The sequence below is a fragment of the Medicago sativa genome, chromosome 7 (assembly GCF_051527215.1).
Source record: "Medicago sativa cultivar Bolivia chromosome 7, Bolivia_mono, whole genome shotgun sequence".
Taxonomy (NCBI): domain Eukaryota; kingdom Viridiplantae; phylum Streptophyta; class Magnoliopsida; order Fabales; family Fabaceae; genus Medicago; species Medicago sativa.
This window is the reverse complement of record NC_140755.1, coordinates 62,718,192-62,736,441: the sequence shown is the minus strand read 5'-3', so window position 1 is coordinate 62,736,441 and position 18,250 is coordinate 62,718,192. Positions and strand designations below refer to the sequence as shown.

Below are 18,250 nucleotides of genomic sequence, written 5' to 3'. Positions count from 1 at the left end.
TCGAAGGCTTATAAGCATGTATAAACGGTGAATCAAAGCAGAATGTCCAAAAAGATTCGAAAAGATTTGAAACCGAAACCCTAGAAATGCAGTCTGTGAAGATCCACCGTTTATTTCGCAAATTCAAGTGCATAATCGTAATCAGTGAGAAAAATAGCGTAGTTTAGGGTTTCAGTTCAAGGTGTTACGAAAATCTTTGAAAATCTGAAGAACCTTAGGATTCGAACCTAGATCTACTCCGATCTAAACCTTCTTTGCGAAAAATAGTTTCAAAACCGTAAAGAGGAAGAGAAGACGAGTTCAAGGATGTAAAAAGCTTTGAAAAACTCCACCGGTACGGCGGCGCCACCGGCGGACCACCGTACCGGCATGTTTGAACTCGCCGGAAGAAGATCGGAGAAGAAGACTCGTTGTTGCAGAGCTTCTCTCTCTAACTCATGTTAGAGAGAGAAGTATATGTGTATTATGTCTCTCTCTCTCTGCAAACTGCTTATATATCATGCCTTTGATCCCACGCGCGCGCTTGTTGTGTTCGTTCTGTGCTCCTTCATGTTTAGGCCGTTAGATCTGTCTTGTTGTGAGTTGTATGGTCCTGATGCGTGCTTGATTTGATCCACTTTGCTTTGTGCGTCTTCAGCCCTTGGATCTTGGTCAAAATTGGGCCTGGATCAATCTAAAGGCTGTAAAGCCAATGGATGATCCAGGATCCATCAAAGACCATGGGCCTGGGTCTCTGTTGCTGAATTTCGTTTTTCTTCCCTTTTTCTTACTATTTGCACCATGTTGCATGTTTTTTACACCTTCTGCATGTTAAAATTCCTTTAAGAAGCTCCAAATAAATTTCCATAGGCTCTTGATGATATTCTTGGTGTTTTCATGACATTTTTTACATGATAAAATTGACAAAAAATATGCATAGCATTTTTTCTTATTTTTACTAAGAATTAGCAATTTTCTTGTAATTTTTAGCTTAAAAAACCTTTAAAAATTTCCAAAAAATTCATATAGGTTTCTTGATAGTTTTGTAGCATTTTGTGATGATTTTCACATGTTAAAAATGGTAAAAAAATAAGGTGTTAATTTTCTTGCTATTTTTGTCATATTTTTGTGCTAAAAATAAATGAAAATTTGTTTGATCTTAATCCAAATTGCTTGATGAATATTAGTGACCAATGTCTCTTGACTTCATAGAGTTTAGCCACTGTTTGTGTTTAATTTTGTTGCATAATTGTGAATTTTGGTAGGTTACTTAGCTTACAAGTCATTGAGTAGTTAAATAATGTAAATATGCTCAAAATTTGTTTTAAAATGCCAAGTAAATCATGTTGCCTTAATTCCCATTCCAAGACTTGATTCTAAACCTTTAAAATGTATTGGAATGTGAGAATTATAGGTCATTTGGTTCTTGCATTTTTATGAACAAATTTTAGCCATATTTGCACTCATTTTGCCTTTATTTTCTATCCTTTATGTTCTAGTGTTTCTCTTGCTTTATTTCCTTTGATATTGCCTTATGCCACTAACCTTTTCATTTCATATTTCATATTCATCATAAGCATCTCCATTTCATCCCATCTTCATCTCTATTCTTCTTGCAATTTAATTTGTACCAAAGTTAGAATGTAAACATTTAGGAGTTTTGTAATATTTTTTCTTTTATGCACTTTTAATTTCTTGGCAAAGAGGCCATAGAATGTATCTAGGGTGTGATGTAAAGGACAATGGACTCTAATGATGTACACCGACACAAGCACCGACACACGCACACACACCACTATAGCTAGAATATGCATGTTTAGATGTATGTTTAGGATTGTATGTTTAGATGAATGCCTAGGACTTATACTTAGAAAAAACCCATTTTCCAAACAAATGTGAACAACTTCACTCAAATCTTTTCCAAATAAACCTTGGGATCCAACATCCCATTGAATTTCCCTTTTATTTTCTTAATCAAAAATCCAATGAAAATAATCATACTTTGACTTGTTTTTGCAAATGACTAATTCAACCTCACAATTTCATAGATCTCATGCCCTTGAGGCCTCTTTCTATTCTTCAAAATCCATTTTCAAACTTAAAATCAACCAACAAAAACAAAAACATTTTTTGAGAGAGAACTACGGTGGATTTGATCCCTTAAACGGGTACGTAGGCAAGGAACAAAATTCCTTCAATTCAAATAAAAATAAAAATTCAAGAACACTCTTCTCCCTCCAATTCTTCACTTAGAACATCCTTTAGGCTTAATAAACACTTTCAAATAGCATTTAAAAATAAAGCGCGCGCGTAGAAATTAAAGACGGTTCCTATAGGTTACTATAGTCGTTATGGGTGCCTAACACCTTCCCGTAGCGAAAACAACTCCCGGACCTCGATTCTCAAGGGTTTTGCTTACTTTTTCCCTTCCCAAGAAAAAATAAGATATCACCGGTTTAAAAGGTTCAAACGTAATCAATGTTTGACACCCAAAAACCAAGATAAAACACCCCTGAAGCTAGATGAGACTTTGTTACAATTTGTATGGAAGTTTGAATGTTTGTGAATCAGACAAACAGAAGAAGAGAAGAAGGAAGAAGTTATCTATAAAAGAGATAACAGAGAGAGAGAGAAAATTGATTTACACTATAAAGAAGGTAAAAAGAGCCTTCAGTGATGATCAATTGAATTGCAAGAGCTTCAAACAAACTTAAGTTGTTTTCTTGTATGCTTTGCAATGGTGCAAGTAATGTTGAGCCTTTGATCTCTATTTATAGAGTTTTTGGGCTCATATAGCCATTGTAAGGTGACCAATGGTGTTATGCCACGTGTCCTGGGCCCCACAAGCTTTTACTTGAAAATCTGGGTCAACATTCTGACCATCAGAATGTTGTTGCGTTCCCAAGATGAACATCAGAATGTTGTTGTGTTCTTCATCAGAATGTTGGATATTCATGATGTTCGTCATCTGGGTTCATCATTGATGAATGTTTGATGAATTTCTGGGCTTGTCCAGTACGTGACATGAGATTTGTTGGGGTTTTATCCACCAAAAAGTAGCCTTTCCATATGCATCAAAAGTTGCTGGAAAAGGTGGGATAAAGTTGAACCAAATCTGTCTTGGACTTTGTGCAGGAGAGAGAGGATAGTGGATCTGCAACTTCAGGCCCATGCTTCAAAGAAATCTTCTTGATTACAGCTCAGAGGACAAGTTATCTCTGATGCAAGATCTCTTTTGCTTCACTTGCTAACTTTTCACCAACTACACTGTTCATGGTTGGAAGCATGCACAGACATGAACATTCTGACCATCAGAATGTTCCATTTGTTCTTACTTTAGGATGATTTGTAAGACTAACTTTTAATGTAATCAATCCTAATAGTAAGGACATATCTGAAGTGCAGTGAATGCAGCATCTAGGATTAAATTCTCATTGGAATATTCCTAATACTTTAATGTTCATAGTCTTAGATGAACATTAAAGGTCATTTTGACATAAATCCTTGTTCATGCCTTTATTTGTTGATGGATCCATGCAGATGTACTTTTCTGGACCTTTTATTCATGTCAAGTGTACTTGCATGTTCTTCATGTTCTTGATGAATCTGGGTTTGCTTATGAACACCCTACTGTACTTTCATCAGAACGTTCTGATCAACTCACTGATCAACATTCTGAACTAACTTTCTGATCTTCAGAGTTAGTTCATGATTTCAATGTCCTTTGATTTCTTGTTTCTTGGTATGATTTAAACCTTGTTCCTGTCTTAGTAAAACACTCAAGAGCACAAGTTAAATACCAAGGAATTAATCAAAGTCCATTTAAGCCTTAATCTTTAAAGTTTATTATCTTTAAAATTAATTAGGGATTTTGCCTCAACATCTGTCTCATCCCAATCCTTTTATTTTTCTTCAGGTATTAAAGTAGCTTGCAGCAAGGGTAAGGAGAAAGCTATTGATTGATCGTGCATTTATGTTGTGCATTTGTTTATGTGTCTCATGTTATGTTATGTACTCAAACTACATATTTGATATTATGTACTCACTAGTTAGTATATGTATCATTCAGACAGATTATGTACCAGTTGTATTGACAGGACATTTCGATACTTCTATATTGTAATTATCTTCGTGAGTCTTAAATTTTGTATTGTAAAAAAAAAAATTGTCAAGTAGCCTATTGGCTATAATTCACTTTTTTCAAGGTGAATAAGTGGGGGTGTTCGGGTTCGAACCTCGGTCCCTGCATATAACAATGCATGTCCCTTTCAACTGAGCAATGCTCACGGGGACTCTTTATTGTAAATTTAATGTATCCAATACAAAAAATTTACGCTCTAGTAAGAATTCTAGACTACTTATTATGGGAGTTACATAACCCCTAAGTTTACCCACTTTTGCAAAATCTCAATATATCTACATTGTGAGTGTGTTGGAAAAAGTGATTATCAAAATCCCTAATGTCTTACTCTCTTTGTGTGATGTGTTCTAACAGAACCTATTCAAACTATCAAAATCAAAAGCTATGCTTGAGTTTTACGAAAAGTGATTATAGAAAAAAAGTGATTATTGCAAAAAGTAATTAAAAAGTGATTATCATAAGTGATTATCTTTTTGTATTGTTGATTGGTGTTTTCCCCCCAAAAGAATCGAAACTCTAAAAGGTGATTGAATCAAAACCAAAACCCCAGTGGTGAAATTAAGAATAGTTTTATTTTGTCAAATAGGAAGCTTAAACATGATCTATCAAACATGAAGCTTAATCAGAAGCTTAAAAGGTGATTGAATAAAAACCAAAAACCCTATCATGGCTTCCAGTCAAATCTCTGATGCAGATTAAGTATGTAAGTCATACTTTGAACACTCTTATATCCGATCCTTAATTCATCAAAATGCACCTTTTTCGATCTGCACGACACCCTTACTTCCGGTACCTTCAAGACCCACACAATGATTACAATATACAATTTCTTACACGTCCTCGATAGTCGTGTACTGCAAACCCAATGGATCACAGTTCGTAAGGATCCTTTCATCCAATTTTACACCAATGTTCCAACAAATTTGTATGTCACTTTTTACTTTCAGTTACACATTTAAACAAATTAAACTATAAAAATGTAATATTGTTAGTGTCATTGAAAAGCAGTAAATACTTGATTTCCTTCTTATTTGAAAAAGTGAAATATTATTTTAACTATTTCTTAATCTTATATTTGTTAACGTATGCTTTTAAAAAATATTAATATAATAAAAATTAATTTATAATACAATGTATATTAAAATATTAAAACTGGTCAAAAAATAATAAAATGAAAAAAATTGAAATAGTTAATTTTCCCCTATAAGGAATTGATTTTTAATGATTTGAGTAGGTGATAACAATGTCTTAATTTTTTTTCTCAAAAAAAATAGAATATCTTAAATGGGAATTTTTTTTTTTTTTTGCTTTTTTCATCTTCTTCCTTCCACCCCCTCTTCATCTTCAACATCAACTTCGTACTTTCATCTTAAAATTCAGACAAACCTATAAAAAATCGAGAAAATGAAATTAAAAACAACCCAAAATCATTATCTTCATCATCATTTTTTCATTCTATATTTTATTTTATTCACCAACAAGAACAACAACAATCAACTCCAAATGAAAAAAAAAAGAGAGAAACTTTAAATCTGAAATGTAAAAGGAAAATAACATAATTAATGAAAAGAAAAAAATTAAAAAGTTAGAGAGAGTAGGAGTACTGAAAATAAAATTTTAGAATTAAAAAGAGAAGAGTAGTAGAAACAGATAAAACAATAATAATTTTAAAAGTAAAAAAGAGAAGAGAAATTATAAAGAACAAAAAAATAAAAATTGGTCAAAAAAGAATAAAAAGAAAAAATATTGAAATGATTAATTTGCTTTTATAGGAAATTGATTTTTAATTATTTGAATAGGTGATATTCCTAAAAAAAAAAAAAAAAAAATTTGAATAGGTGATTAGAATGTCATAAATTTTTTGTCAAATAAAAAAAAAGGAATGTCTTAAATTTTTTGTATTATGTCTTTTTTTTAAAGATTCTTGTATCATGTCATAAAAATTACTAAAACCCCTCATTCATTTCACACACTTCTTCGAATTCTGTAGCCACCGCCGTGACACTGATGAATACCAATCCACCCAATTCACGGCGTCTCCGACCTCGATCCAATCCATCGCCGTTCCTCTCCGACGAGCTTATCCTCGAAATCCTATCATGGCTTCCTGTCAAATCTCTGATGCTGATGAAGTCTGTAAGTCATACTTGGAACACTATAATCTCATATCCCAAATTCGTCAAAATGCACCTTCATCGTTCTAAACGAAACCCTTACTTCTGGTACCGTGGTGAGCCGCATGCTGATTACAATTACAATTTCCTACATTTCCCTGTTAGTAGTGTACTGCAAAACAATTGGATCACAGTTCCTAAGGATCCTTACTACCATTTGAAGGACAAGGATTGTGACGAAATTGTTGGTTCATGTAATGGATTGGTTTGCTTGCTAGGTTTTTCTTATGACGAGACTCTTGATTATAAAAATATTTGGTTACGTTTTTGGAACCCCGCTCCCAGAAAAATATCTGATAAATTAGGGTATAACTATAAATCTAGTGTGATATTCTATAAGTTCGTGTTTGTTTATGATAAATCAACCGACAATTATAAGGTTCTGGAATTAAGTCCCAGTGGTGATAGGAATCCTCATACGAAAACCACAGTGGGAGTCTTTAGTTTGGCGAATAATGTTTGGAGAACTATTCCAAGTTTTCCAGTAGTTCCTCTTGAAGTGTGCAAACGGAAGGGGTTTGATGGTGTACATTTGAATTGTACGGTTAATTGGTTGGCCAATAAGAGTGAATGGTGGAATGACACTAGTGGCGAATTTGTGATTCTTTCCTTTGATATTGGTAGGGAGAAATACACACAGCTTCTGCCCCCTCAAGGTTACGATAATGGTGGAGCAGCGCCGAGTATTTGTGTATTGAAAGACTCCTTGTGTTTGTATCATGATTTCAAGAAGACCGATTTGGTTATATGGAAGATGACAGAATTTGGAAATGAAAATTCTTGGACTCAATTCCACAAAGTTAGCTATCACAATATTCATACGAATTATGAATATGCTGGTAGCCGGCTTTTAATATTAAAACCATTGCATCTCTCTGAGAATGGTGAAACAATGGTATTGGCAGACATTGTTCAAGACCGAGCGATTCTTTATAACCTGAGAACAAACAAAGCAAAGAAAACTACGTTTAACAAAAAGATACGTTGGTTCCCAATGAAAGATTATGTCGAAAGCTTGGTTTCAACTTCTTGAAAGTAAGTTCTTCTGGCTTTACATCAAAACCCTATTATCATATTAAGATCTCAGTTATGTAATATGTATGTATATTTAAAGCATATAATGTTTTTGCTAATACCTTTAAGTTTGACTAATTTATTTCATGCGGTTAGAACATTCTGGTTAGGGGTTTAGTTTTATGAGGTTAAGGTCAGTGAGTTATGAAACTATGCATCTTTCTTCTGAAATGAAAATTAATTGATACGTAAAATATCTGTTTAAACAAAATTGAGTAACTAAAGATTGGAATCTTTCAAACCAAGCTCTTTGGTCTTGTGTGAGGCCACACAGAAGTCTATTTATCTTCTCATAAATGCATGTTTTGCCGTGATGGGATAGTGCAAGAGTCAAAATCAGTGTAGCCAAAGCTTTGTTACTAGTAAAATCTTTTGGCCTTTTAAAATTTTAATTAGTTATTGTTATAAGGTCTAAGGAAGTGAAAACATGCACTACCAAAGGTTATGTTTATTCCAAAAACTGAAAGGGTAAATTGAAACGTCTAAGGAAAAAAACTTCAAACAGTTTAGATGGTTGTTGAAAAAGTTAGTTTTTCACAAAATTCGTAACCTCTCTCTAAAAAATTTCCTCTGCCCTCTCTCTACATTTCAACCTTCCTCCCCCCCCCCCTTAATCCAAATCTGTCCGTCCCTATGTAGCCTGCCGGCGGTGGTGGTGCGATGAGACTTCGTCTCCGCACCACCCTCCTCCTTCCCTTGTGCTCTGTTTCGGGTCGTCTGTTGTTCGCGGCTCTCTGCATCCGATATGGTACTGTTCCTTCCTAGATCTACTTCAGATCTAGGACGATTTTGCCTCCCAGTTTCGTTTTTTTGCAACACACGCTGCTCCTTCTGGCTTCTTGCTTGGGTTCGTGTCCCTCCTCAGCCAACGAACCATGGCTGTTGTTGAGGGTCAGTTTGCGGATCAACAAACAGATCCTGAAGAGCATCACCAGCTATTTGATTTGCCATCCGACCAAGATTATGCACATTAGTAGCCAAACCACCTCCAAGAATGGTGTTCCGGTGGTGTGGGTTTGAGTGGTTTATGGTGGTGTGGTGGTGGATCTATCACAGATCTGGTTAAGCTGTGGTGGTGGCGGGAACATGGTGATGCGTGGTGGAGGTTGTGACGGGTGGTGTCGTGCTGGTGAGGATGTGTGGTTCTGTGTGTGGACGTTGGTCCGGCGGATGAAGGTGTCGACGTTGGGGGACGGTTGGAGGAGGAACAGTCGCGGATGAAGGTGTCGACGTTGGTGGGCGTTTTGAGGAGGAACAGTCGCACGTTGTGGGTGGGTGTGGGGTTTTGTGGGGTTTAAGTGGTGGTTATATGGTGGGTGGTAGCGGGGTTTTTGGTGGTGGTGACTGAGGTGGTGTTTGGTGGTTACGGGTGGTTGATAGGTTTTTTAAGGAGGTGTTGGTGTTGGTTTCGGTTGGTGTGAGGTGGCGACGGACGCGTGGCGCGAAGGTGGTGATGTGTGGTGCTGAACTGTGTGGTCCGTTTCTGGCGTCTGCAGGTGTGGCGGTAGCTCTTCCATCCACGATTAATCCTCCATCAATGAACTTCCGGATCGTTTGTTGTTGTAAGGATCGTGGGGGTTGAGGTTGTTTGCGTCGGTGGTTGTGTAGATTCTGAGTATGCTAGATTTGGTGTCAGACACCCTCCGGTTTCTTTGTGTGTTTGTCGTTTGAGGTGGTGGAGGCGGGTGCTTGTTGGGGTGGTTTTTTCTTGGAGGCAGCCTTTGTTTACACGGGTCCATGTTAGTCGTCACCAGTTCTTTTTTATTGGGTGGTTCAGGTGTCTAGGGTGTTTGGAGAGTGCGTGTCCCATTTTGTTGAGCATTTTTTCCTTTTGATGTGTTTGTTGTTTAAACTTCGCATGCCATGTCTTTCGTCTTACATATTGTATGCTGGTTTTCGGTGGGCCGGTTCATTTGGATTCGAGATCGGGAGTCGGGGTCTAGCTGCAATCTTTGTTTGACTTGGTTTGGCTTTTCTCTGGTGTACCAGGGGCGAGGGGTGCCCTGCTAATTTTGTTCTATAGTCTGGTGGGCCGATCACTTTTGATTCGAGATAGGGAGTCATTCTTGGACTTTTGTTGGTTTTGGGCTGTGTGTTGTGCTCTTTTGAGGAAGGAGGTCGCGAGGTTTGTGATAGCTGCATGTTCCTTGGTTAGGTGCTCTTCGAAATGTGGCTCGGCTTGGGAGTTGGTATCTGGTAGTTTTTGCTGAGGGTGATCTCTGTGGGTGAGTGGTGACGATGGGTGGTGGTGGACTCCGTGTTTACAATGTTTGTTGTTTTTTGGAGTATGTTTTAGGTGGTGTTGTGTTTTGGTGGGTTTAACTCCAGGGGTGTCTTTAGGTGGTTATGGTGTTCCGTCTATATGGGGCACCATTTGTATCTTGTTCTCGTTAATTCCTTGCGTCTTGCGGGGATGACGTTTAATAATATTTGCCGTTTCAAAAAAAAAAGAAAGGTCTAAGGAATAGTGATGATATAATAGAAAACATCTGGACTCTTTGATTTGGAGAATAAAAAGAAGGTCTGTTTATTCCAAAAACTGAAAGGGTAAACTAGTTTAAACAATAGGCTTATTCCAAATCAATTCATGGAGGCTATCTAGAGATTAAGCACCATAACTATAACTTTTGTAGATTCCATAACTCTGATCAAGTTGTTGTGGTCCACTGTTGTTATATAACAGCAAATGATAACAACATCCTAGAAGATATTAGTCTTGCTGATAAATTTGCTTTCAATGCAATAAACTTTTGAATTTAAGTAAATTCTTTCAATGAACTTAAATTTATTCCAAAACTTTGTCATAGATATGCTGAATTAATAGACTGATCCTATCCATGTTTAGAACTCATTTATCTATGTATATTTTAAGTGTATAGTAATGTTTTTGCAAATCAATAAATATTGAACTTCTTCTTGGTCTGACAGTGATTACACCCAATGTTTTTGGAAGTGAGACTTATTTTATTTATATACCTTTGTGTCACCTACGGTTTAGACTTGTATTATTGCATTATGGTAGATAGGCATTTGCTTTCTTGTGTCTTTGTTCTTTCGATGTGCTCTATTGCTTCACTCTCCTGTCTAATGGGAAACCTTTTTGAATTGTAGATCTAGAACCTCAACTCCGAGCAAATTCAGCGTTATTGATGGTACATGTCATGTTGGTCGGATGAAAGAGGCTTATTGGAGCTATATTCCCTTCAGCCATAGTATCTGTTCTAGTTAAGACATCAATGGCCCTCTTGAAGTTCATTTAGACTTTCTTTGGAAACAATTGTATTTTGTAGTTACTTATTGCATTGTAACTGTGTTGTTTTTCAATTATAAACTTGTTTGTGTAAAGGCAAGTGGAAATCCCCACATCCCTGTGTAGTTTGAGTACAGTTTTTGCAGGACCATTTTAGTATGATATAGAATATTTCTATAGCTGCACAAAGTTGTCTGAATGATATTTCTGTAGCTGCACAAAATTGCTTGTTTCTTTCCTATATTTAGATCCTTCTTCTTCTACCGGGTTATTAAAGTACATGTCGGTACTAATGTGATGCGTTTGAATTAGATAAAAGTTCTTGGGTTGGGAAACACTTTGGGTTGTGAGATCTCAGTATAGAAAGGATCAAGAAGCTTTCTTTATTGTTTTCTCTTAGGATTCCTTGTGGGTTTCGGTGACATGAAAAATAGGACTCATTTCATAGTAGATTGATTGGTGAGCAGCTCTCTCTCTCCCTAGATGCAGGATAAGTTTGTCCAAATTGTGTAAACATATATTTGTGTGTTGCCTTTCCTCTTCTTTCTTATCTTGGTTGTTTTGGTCATGTTAGTTGTGTTGCTTCAAACTTAGATCTAAGTTTGTTTATTGTTGTTGTTTGTTCTTGAAAACTACTATTCTCTTGATTACTCCCTTCCTTTTGCTCCAAACATCTAAGTTTATTTGTGTGATTTTAGTAACGAATTCACAACAAATAGAGGTAAAATACAACCATAAATAAGCTATGCACGCTTCTAGGTAGGAGTAAACCTAGCCAGACTATAACGAACACTCAAAAGAGACGGCGGTGGCCCAAGCTTTTATATATAAGCTAGAAAAAAAAATTGATATTTTAATAATTCTTAAAATATCTAGCCACCAAGAAAGGTTGTGTGTAGGTATAAAAGATTTTTTTTGCCAAGTAACCTAGTGAGGGTCGAAATATATTTCTTCGCAAAAAAAGATAGTGTACAACATTTTTTCTTCGCAACCTAGTGTCAAGTAAAAAAAATTCCCGTATTCTTCAAGAGAGGTTGGAGGAAATTTTTTTTTTTTTTTGGTTAAGTAATCCAGTGGGGATCGAAATTCATTCTCTACTCCCGTTTCCTAATAGTTTAAAACCTATCACTTAGCATTCTTCCTCCAACCCTTTTGCTCATGGTCATATTTAAAATTATCTTGCCTCATCTAATTAACTCTAATTGTTTATGTTCTTAGTGTAGTGCTATATTTGCACTATTTGCAAGTTTATTGACTTTGTTATGTACTGTAATATTTTATTTTTTTAATTTCACAATTCAATTTCTGATGTTAGGGTTCAGAAAGATAAGTATTTTGTGAATGTTAGGATCAATTAATCTAATATTATTGATTTTTTTTTATTTGGAAGAGTTTATATGAGAAGTAATTGAGGAACACATTTTGTTTGAGAATAGTCTTTTAGATGTATTTGAAGAGACCGAGACAAACATGGACATAGTTACTTTTGGGTTTTACTGCTGATGGGCTTAAGTGAACCTTCCCCTAGAAGCCACCCTAGAATTGGTTTCATAAGTTTGTTTGCGTATGTCTAATGTTTTGTATTTACTATAAAAATCTGTGCAGGCATTAAAGAAATAAGATAAGATATATATGCTATCTTCCTCTAGTTTGGCCTTGTGTAATTTTGCAATTGAGTTCCTTTTCTGTTTTTCTACTTGATATTGCTTTCCATGGAATTATTCCAAACCAAACTTACAGCAGTTGGAATATACGTAGAATCTCATTTTTTATCGACAAGTCATGAATTTAAGAGAGCCATGTCCTTTTTGTTTAGTCAATGTACACTAAGTAACCACCTTAAAGCTACAATTGATCTTTTCTAATCAAATTTTTGTGATAGCATTTATCTTTCTAAACACGTGTCTTTATGCATTTTTGTGGTATACAAGTTTGAAAGAGAAAAGGTATCTAATGGGAAGGCATGCGAAGAAAGTGAAAAGTCCTATTATCGTACTTCTCTTCTTTGCATCTTTATTCAAATGTGTTGTAACTTACTAGCAACGTGTGTTGTTATTGAAATGATTGGATGTTAGGGAACAGATGTTGATTGACCGTTTGATTAATTGTGCTTGCACATATATATAAATCTATGTTATTGTTAATTGTTTAATAATTAGTTGTGAATCAATGCCTATTTAATATTTATCGACTAGTAATTGACATTTTAAGTATATTTCTCACAATCTAGCTTAATCACTTTTTGATTAGATACACTTGAATAATATAATTATATACATTTTGTTATTAATTCTAGCTACAAATAATTGTCGTAGTTAATACCAAGCTAATTAACTACAATGACGCTACAAATTTTTTTTCTTATCTTAAATTGATTATGGACATTTTTATAAATTTATATTCTATATTGAGTATATCTTTGAAGTGAAACCCGCTCTCACAGTAATCAATCTAGGTTGAAAGAAATCAATATCTTGATGGTCCGTTTTTGTTGAAAGAAATCAATCTTATCAAATTTTTTGTTGTGAACATCGTCCTACTATGCTTCATATGTTGGAAACATATATGCCTTTGGGGGTGACACAAGTTTCTGTCATATACGAAGTTTTTCTAATTCAAATATGGTACCTATAAAATTGATTAGATGCAAAAAAAAAAAAAAAAATTAATTGGTCCAGTGTAAACTTGTTCTGACCCAATCCCATACCAACTAAAAACATATTTCACATAAGAAGATACAAGCACATGCTTTTATCTTTAAGAAAATTGAAAGTCACCCAATGTCAACTCTATAAAAGAAAATGCAAAACTTTAGTAAAATTAAGAAGCATACACTAGATGTGCATGAATTTCTTGCCAGTTCCTAGTAGTTAGTTCCCTCCATGGGTAGATTCTTGATTGAATTGTGAGAAAACATGAATTTTGATTAGTGCATGTTAATTAGTTTGATTTTCCCCATATGATATGTTGTGTTGAAGGTGTTCTTGGCTTGAGGTACATGCATAAAAATGTTGATTTTTGACTTAATAGTGTTGGTTGGTCATTTTGATAAGTTTGGGGAAGAAAAATGCTATTTGAATACTGAAAACTGGGCTGAGGTAATCGATTACCAGTGTGAATTATGCAATGTCGAGTTATTTGGTAATCGATTACCCCTCTATGGTAATCGATTACCGGCCTTTAAAAATTCAAAGTTTTGATGTCTGACTGCAGAAGTTTCTTTCGAACTTGTCATAACCCTTCCCTAAACTTGTCATCAACACCAAATGAGTCCCATATAGGGTAAACCAAGTTAAGGATATGATTAACACTTGACATATAATGAGAGTGTGTAAATCATACTTTAAATTGTTATCGTTTAGGTAGTTTATTAACCCTAAGAACTATGGGTTTTAATTATGAGACTTCGATTTAGAAAATAGAATATAGTTACCACAGAATAATCGAAACATATTACATATATGTTATAGAACAATACGATTAGATAATTTGTGTCCCTCGCAGGCTTCAGATTAGGTTGGATGAGTTTTACCCTAGTTGGTAGACCACATGTAGTTAGAGGAGTCTGACTTTAGCCTGATAAGATAAGTATTTTTGTCGGTTAGCACAGTGGGATGTTGATGGGGTTACTCCACCCTGTGCGTTCAGTAAAATGAACTCAGATAACTTGTTTGTACAAGCTAACATAATGATTGTATAAACTATTGATTATTATATGTTTATGACAGATTAATATGAAATATGTAAGAGACGCAGATTGTGGTTCCAGGTTTCTCCTTAACCACTAATAACCTAGGATACGGAGAGCTCACTAATACATTATGTCTCATCCCAATCCTTTTATTTTTCTCCAGGTACTCAGGTATCTAGCAGAAAGCTACTGGTTGATCGTGCATTTATGTTGTGCATTAGTTTATGTGTCTCATGTTATGTAATGTTATGTTATGTACCCAGACTACATATTTGATATTATGTACTCACTAGTTAGTATTTGTATCATTCAGACATATTATGTATTATTTTTGTACCAGTTGTATTCAGACACAAGCAAGAGACTTCTAACTAACAAAGATTACAAAGAAAAATTGTTTGGTTGAACAATTGATATACAATCAGAGGTGTTCACAAATACAAAACAGTTCAGACTCTAGACTAAGAATTTCTTTGTTATGAAAGTTTATAAGAAATTCTAAGTGCTTTGATGCATAATGATTTTGACAGAGTTTTGGCACTTGTAAAATATTGCAGAGTCTTGTAGTTTCTTCAAGTCTTGAATCCTTTGTATAAAGGTTGAAAAGAGACGTTGAAGAGTGTCAGCGCATCAAAGATTCATTGGAGGAGCTTGATCCATCATCATTGATTTGTTGCTATATTTGGTTAATGTCCTATGAAGGAATGATTTTGAATCATTTCCTTGATAAATAATTAACTGTTCTTTTCCAATGGAGACACGGTTGTAGCTTCATACAATGCACATGGGAATGTTGGAGGTAGTGGAGGTAGTGGTCATACACTGTTTTCCTTCATTGCCCTTCAATTAACGTAACATCCATTGACCTTCTAACACTTCTAGAACCATTATGCTTGATCTTCAGAACTATCAAAGCTTATCATCCAATGCTTCTGCTTCTTTGTTCTTCAGCTTTCCAGAGTCTGAGGTCCAGCTTCTGGTTGATCTTCAGAGTCTGACTGCTTCCAGAGTCTGACTTCTTTAGATTCTGACTTGCAACATGGCTTCTCTTGAAAATCTTTGCTCTTCAATTTGTTCTTTCAGAACCATTACTTTGATTAAGAAATAATAAATTTTAGCCTATGGTCCTGCACACTTGAACAAATATTAGCATATCTAATTGAACTTTTAATACCTTGTTATCATCAAAACTTAAGAAGCATTGTTTAAACTCATTTTGTTCCAACAGCCACATGCGCCTTTTTTTTAATTAAAAATAAATATAAATGCCACACATGTATTTTTAAAATAAAAAAAATGAAAGAGTGAAACACGCAAGCTTCCTCTTTTTCTATAATATCCCCCACCTCCTCTCCCAATTCCCCGCCACCACCACAACCTCAAAAAACCACATCTGAATCAACAACAACCACCGCACCTTCTAAAATCCTTTCTATCACTGAAGCTATTTACAAATTCCATTTTATTGAAGTCAAAATCAAAATCTACATTGTGAGTGTGTTGAAAAAAGTTGTTATCAAAATCTCCAATATCTTACTCTCTTTGTGTGGTGTGTTCTAACAGAACCTGTAATGACCCATTTTAGGATTTTATTTAATTAATTGTTTTTTAAATTGTTTGGTTAATTGGGTTCTAGATATATTAAGGGTATTTTAGTACTTTTGGGTATGGAGAGTTATTTTATGAGAATTATAGTAACTTGGGGTAATTAATAGGATATTGGTGTATGAGTAATAGTGAAGGTTTTAATGAAGTACTTATGTAGTAACATTTTGTTAGTGACCGATAGTTACTAACAGGACCGTCACTGTGAAATAGGAGGCTCGACTCTCTTTTTAAAATAGGCCCCTAGTAAAATAAAACGTAATTTTTTTTGTGTATCTAAACTTAATTAAAAAAATCAGAATCAGAAGAACTTCTAAATATGAAAGGAATTAAAAAAATTAAGTGAAAGAGGTGAAATTTATCTAACTGTGTCGTTTGGATTTGTCACTCCTCTGTTGTGGAAAAGGGTAAAACGAATGGTTGTACGAAAAAAAATGATTGTTGTGATTCTTTCAATGAAATAGCTTTCCAAATCGACTGATTAAGTGATTATACAAATTAGGGGTGACGATCAGATTTATGTACAAAAAGGAGAACTAGAGTCTAGAAGAAATAAAACTCAAATGTGTACTGTAGATAGAAAAGAATATAACATACATTTTTTTATTTAAGTGGGGGTGGGTATTAGACTTAATTTTTTGTTTGAGGCCCGTAGCATTTGGAGTCCTGGCCTGGTTGAGCATCTTGCACTCTCCCAAGGCCGGGCCTGGTTACTAAGCCCAATAGTATATAAGAAAATAATATTTGTGAAATTAGGGTTAAGAGTTCATTTGTTCATTTTGAGAAAAAGAGGCAAAGAGAGAGAGAGATGGAGAGAAAGAGGAAGAAGAGAAGATTCAAGAAAAAGAGAGATGCTTGGGGGAAAAATCAAGAGGAAGATTAGAGTGAAGATTAAAGTAGCTTTTGGAGATTAAGGTAAGAGGAAAAGTTTATATTTACCATTAAGTGATTATGAGTGATAGAGTAGTTATGGGTCATGTTTGATTATGTGATTTTCATGAAATTTGTGTTATGTTAAATTGATTTTCGAGTTATTTGATTATGTTAATCCTGGGTATGTTGAACTTTATGAAATTAAGTTGTTTATGTGCTTAAATTCATGTTTGATGATATAGAATAAGTTGTTCTTGAGATTTGGACTTAAATGTGTGAAAATCATGTTGTTGTTAAATATTGCTGAAAGCATGAAGTATGTTGTTGATAAGTGATTGAGTATGCGTGGGTGTTGTTTGTATGCAAATTAAGTGCCAAATTCATAGTTTAAAAGGGATTATGAAATATTGTTTTTGAGTCAAATGTGTGTTAACATTGGATGAAGTGTGTAAAACAATTTTGGATGAAGTGTGGAAAACAATTTTGGGTCAAATGGGATAAAAAAAAATGGGGTTTTGGGAAGATTTTGGGAGGGTTTCCCGAGAGGGAACCCAAAATTATGGGATCCCAGGAACAGAGTGCTAGCCTGGCGAGCAAATACTGCGCCATAGCGAGCAAGTGTTGAACAAGAGCAATTCTTGTAAGGGTTTTCTCTTTTTTCCGGTTTTCTTTATTATAATTCCATTTTAACTTCTTCAATAAAAAAAAAGATAAAAAAGTAAAAATTGGTCATAAAAGAATAAAAAAGAAAATTATTGATATGATTGATTTGCCCTTATAAGAAATTGATTTTCAATTATTTTAGTAGGTGATAAGAATGTCTTAAATTTTTCCCTAAAAAAACAATGTCTTAATTTCTTGTATTATGTCTTAAATTAAAAATTATTATTTACTAAAACCCCTAATTCATTCACACAATTGTTTAAATTTTGTATCCACTATCCATCCAATTCACGGCGTCTCCGACCTAATTCATTCATTTAGTAAAAATTATTATTCACTAAAACCACTAATTCATTCACACAAATATTTTTTTTATTTTATTTCATTTTTTGCTTTCTTCATCTTCATCATCAACTTCGTACTTTCATCATATAATTCAAACAAACATATAAAAAACCGAGATAATGAAATTAAAAACAAGAACAACAACAATCAACTCCAAATGACAAAAAAGAGAGAAACTTTAAATCTGAAATGTAAAAGGAAAATAACATAATGAAAAGAAAAATAAAAGAAATTTAGAGAGAGAGAGAGAGAGAGAGAGAGAGAGTAAGAATAATAAATTTAAAATTTAAAAATTAAGAGAAGATCAGTAAAAATAAAGAAAATAATTATAATTTTAAAAGTAAAAAAGAAAAGAGAAATGATAAAGAACAATAAAAATAAAAATTGGTCAAAAAAGAATAAAAAGGAAAAATATTGAAATGGTTAATTTTCCCTTATAACATATTACTTTTTAA

General features: G+C 34.3%; 1 protein-coding gene across 1 annotated transcript; it reads left to right on the top strand.

Annotated features, from left to right (window-relative positions):
* The first annotated feature begins 6,127 nt into the window (after positions 1 to 6,127).
* LOC146907500 (F-box/kelch-repeat protein At3g23880-like) lies at positions 6,128 to 10,841 on the top strand. Its single transcript, XM_085727506.1, has 2 exons — positions 6,128 to 7,329; positions 10,480 to 10,841. Exon 1 carries the CDS (start codon positions 6,128 to 6,130, stop codon positions 7,325 to 7,327), a length of 1,200 nt encoding a protein of 399 aa, XP_085583632.1. The 3' UTR covers positions 7,328 to 7,329; positions 10,480 to 10,841.
* The last annotated feature ends 7,409 nt before the right edge of the window (positions 10,842 to 18,250 follow it).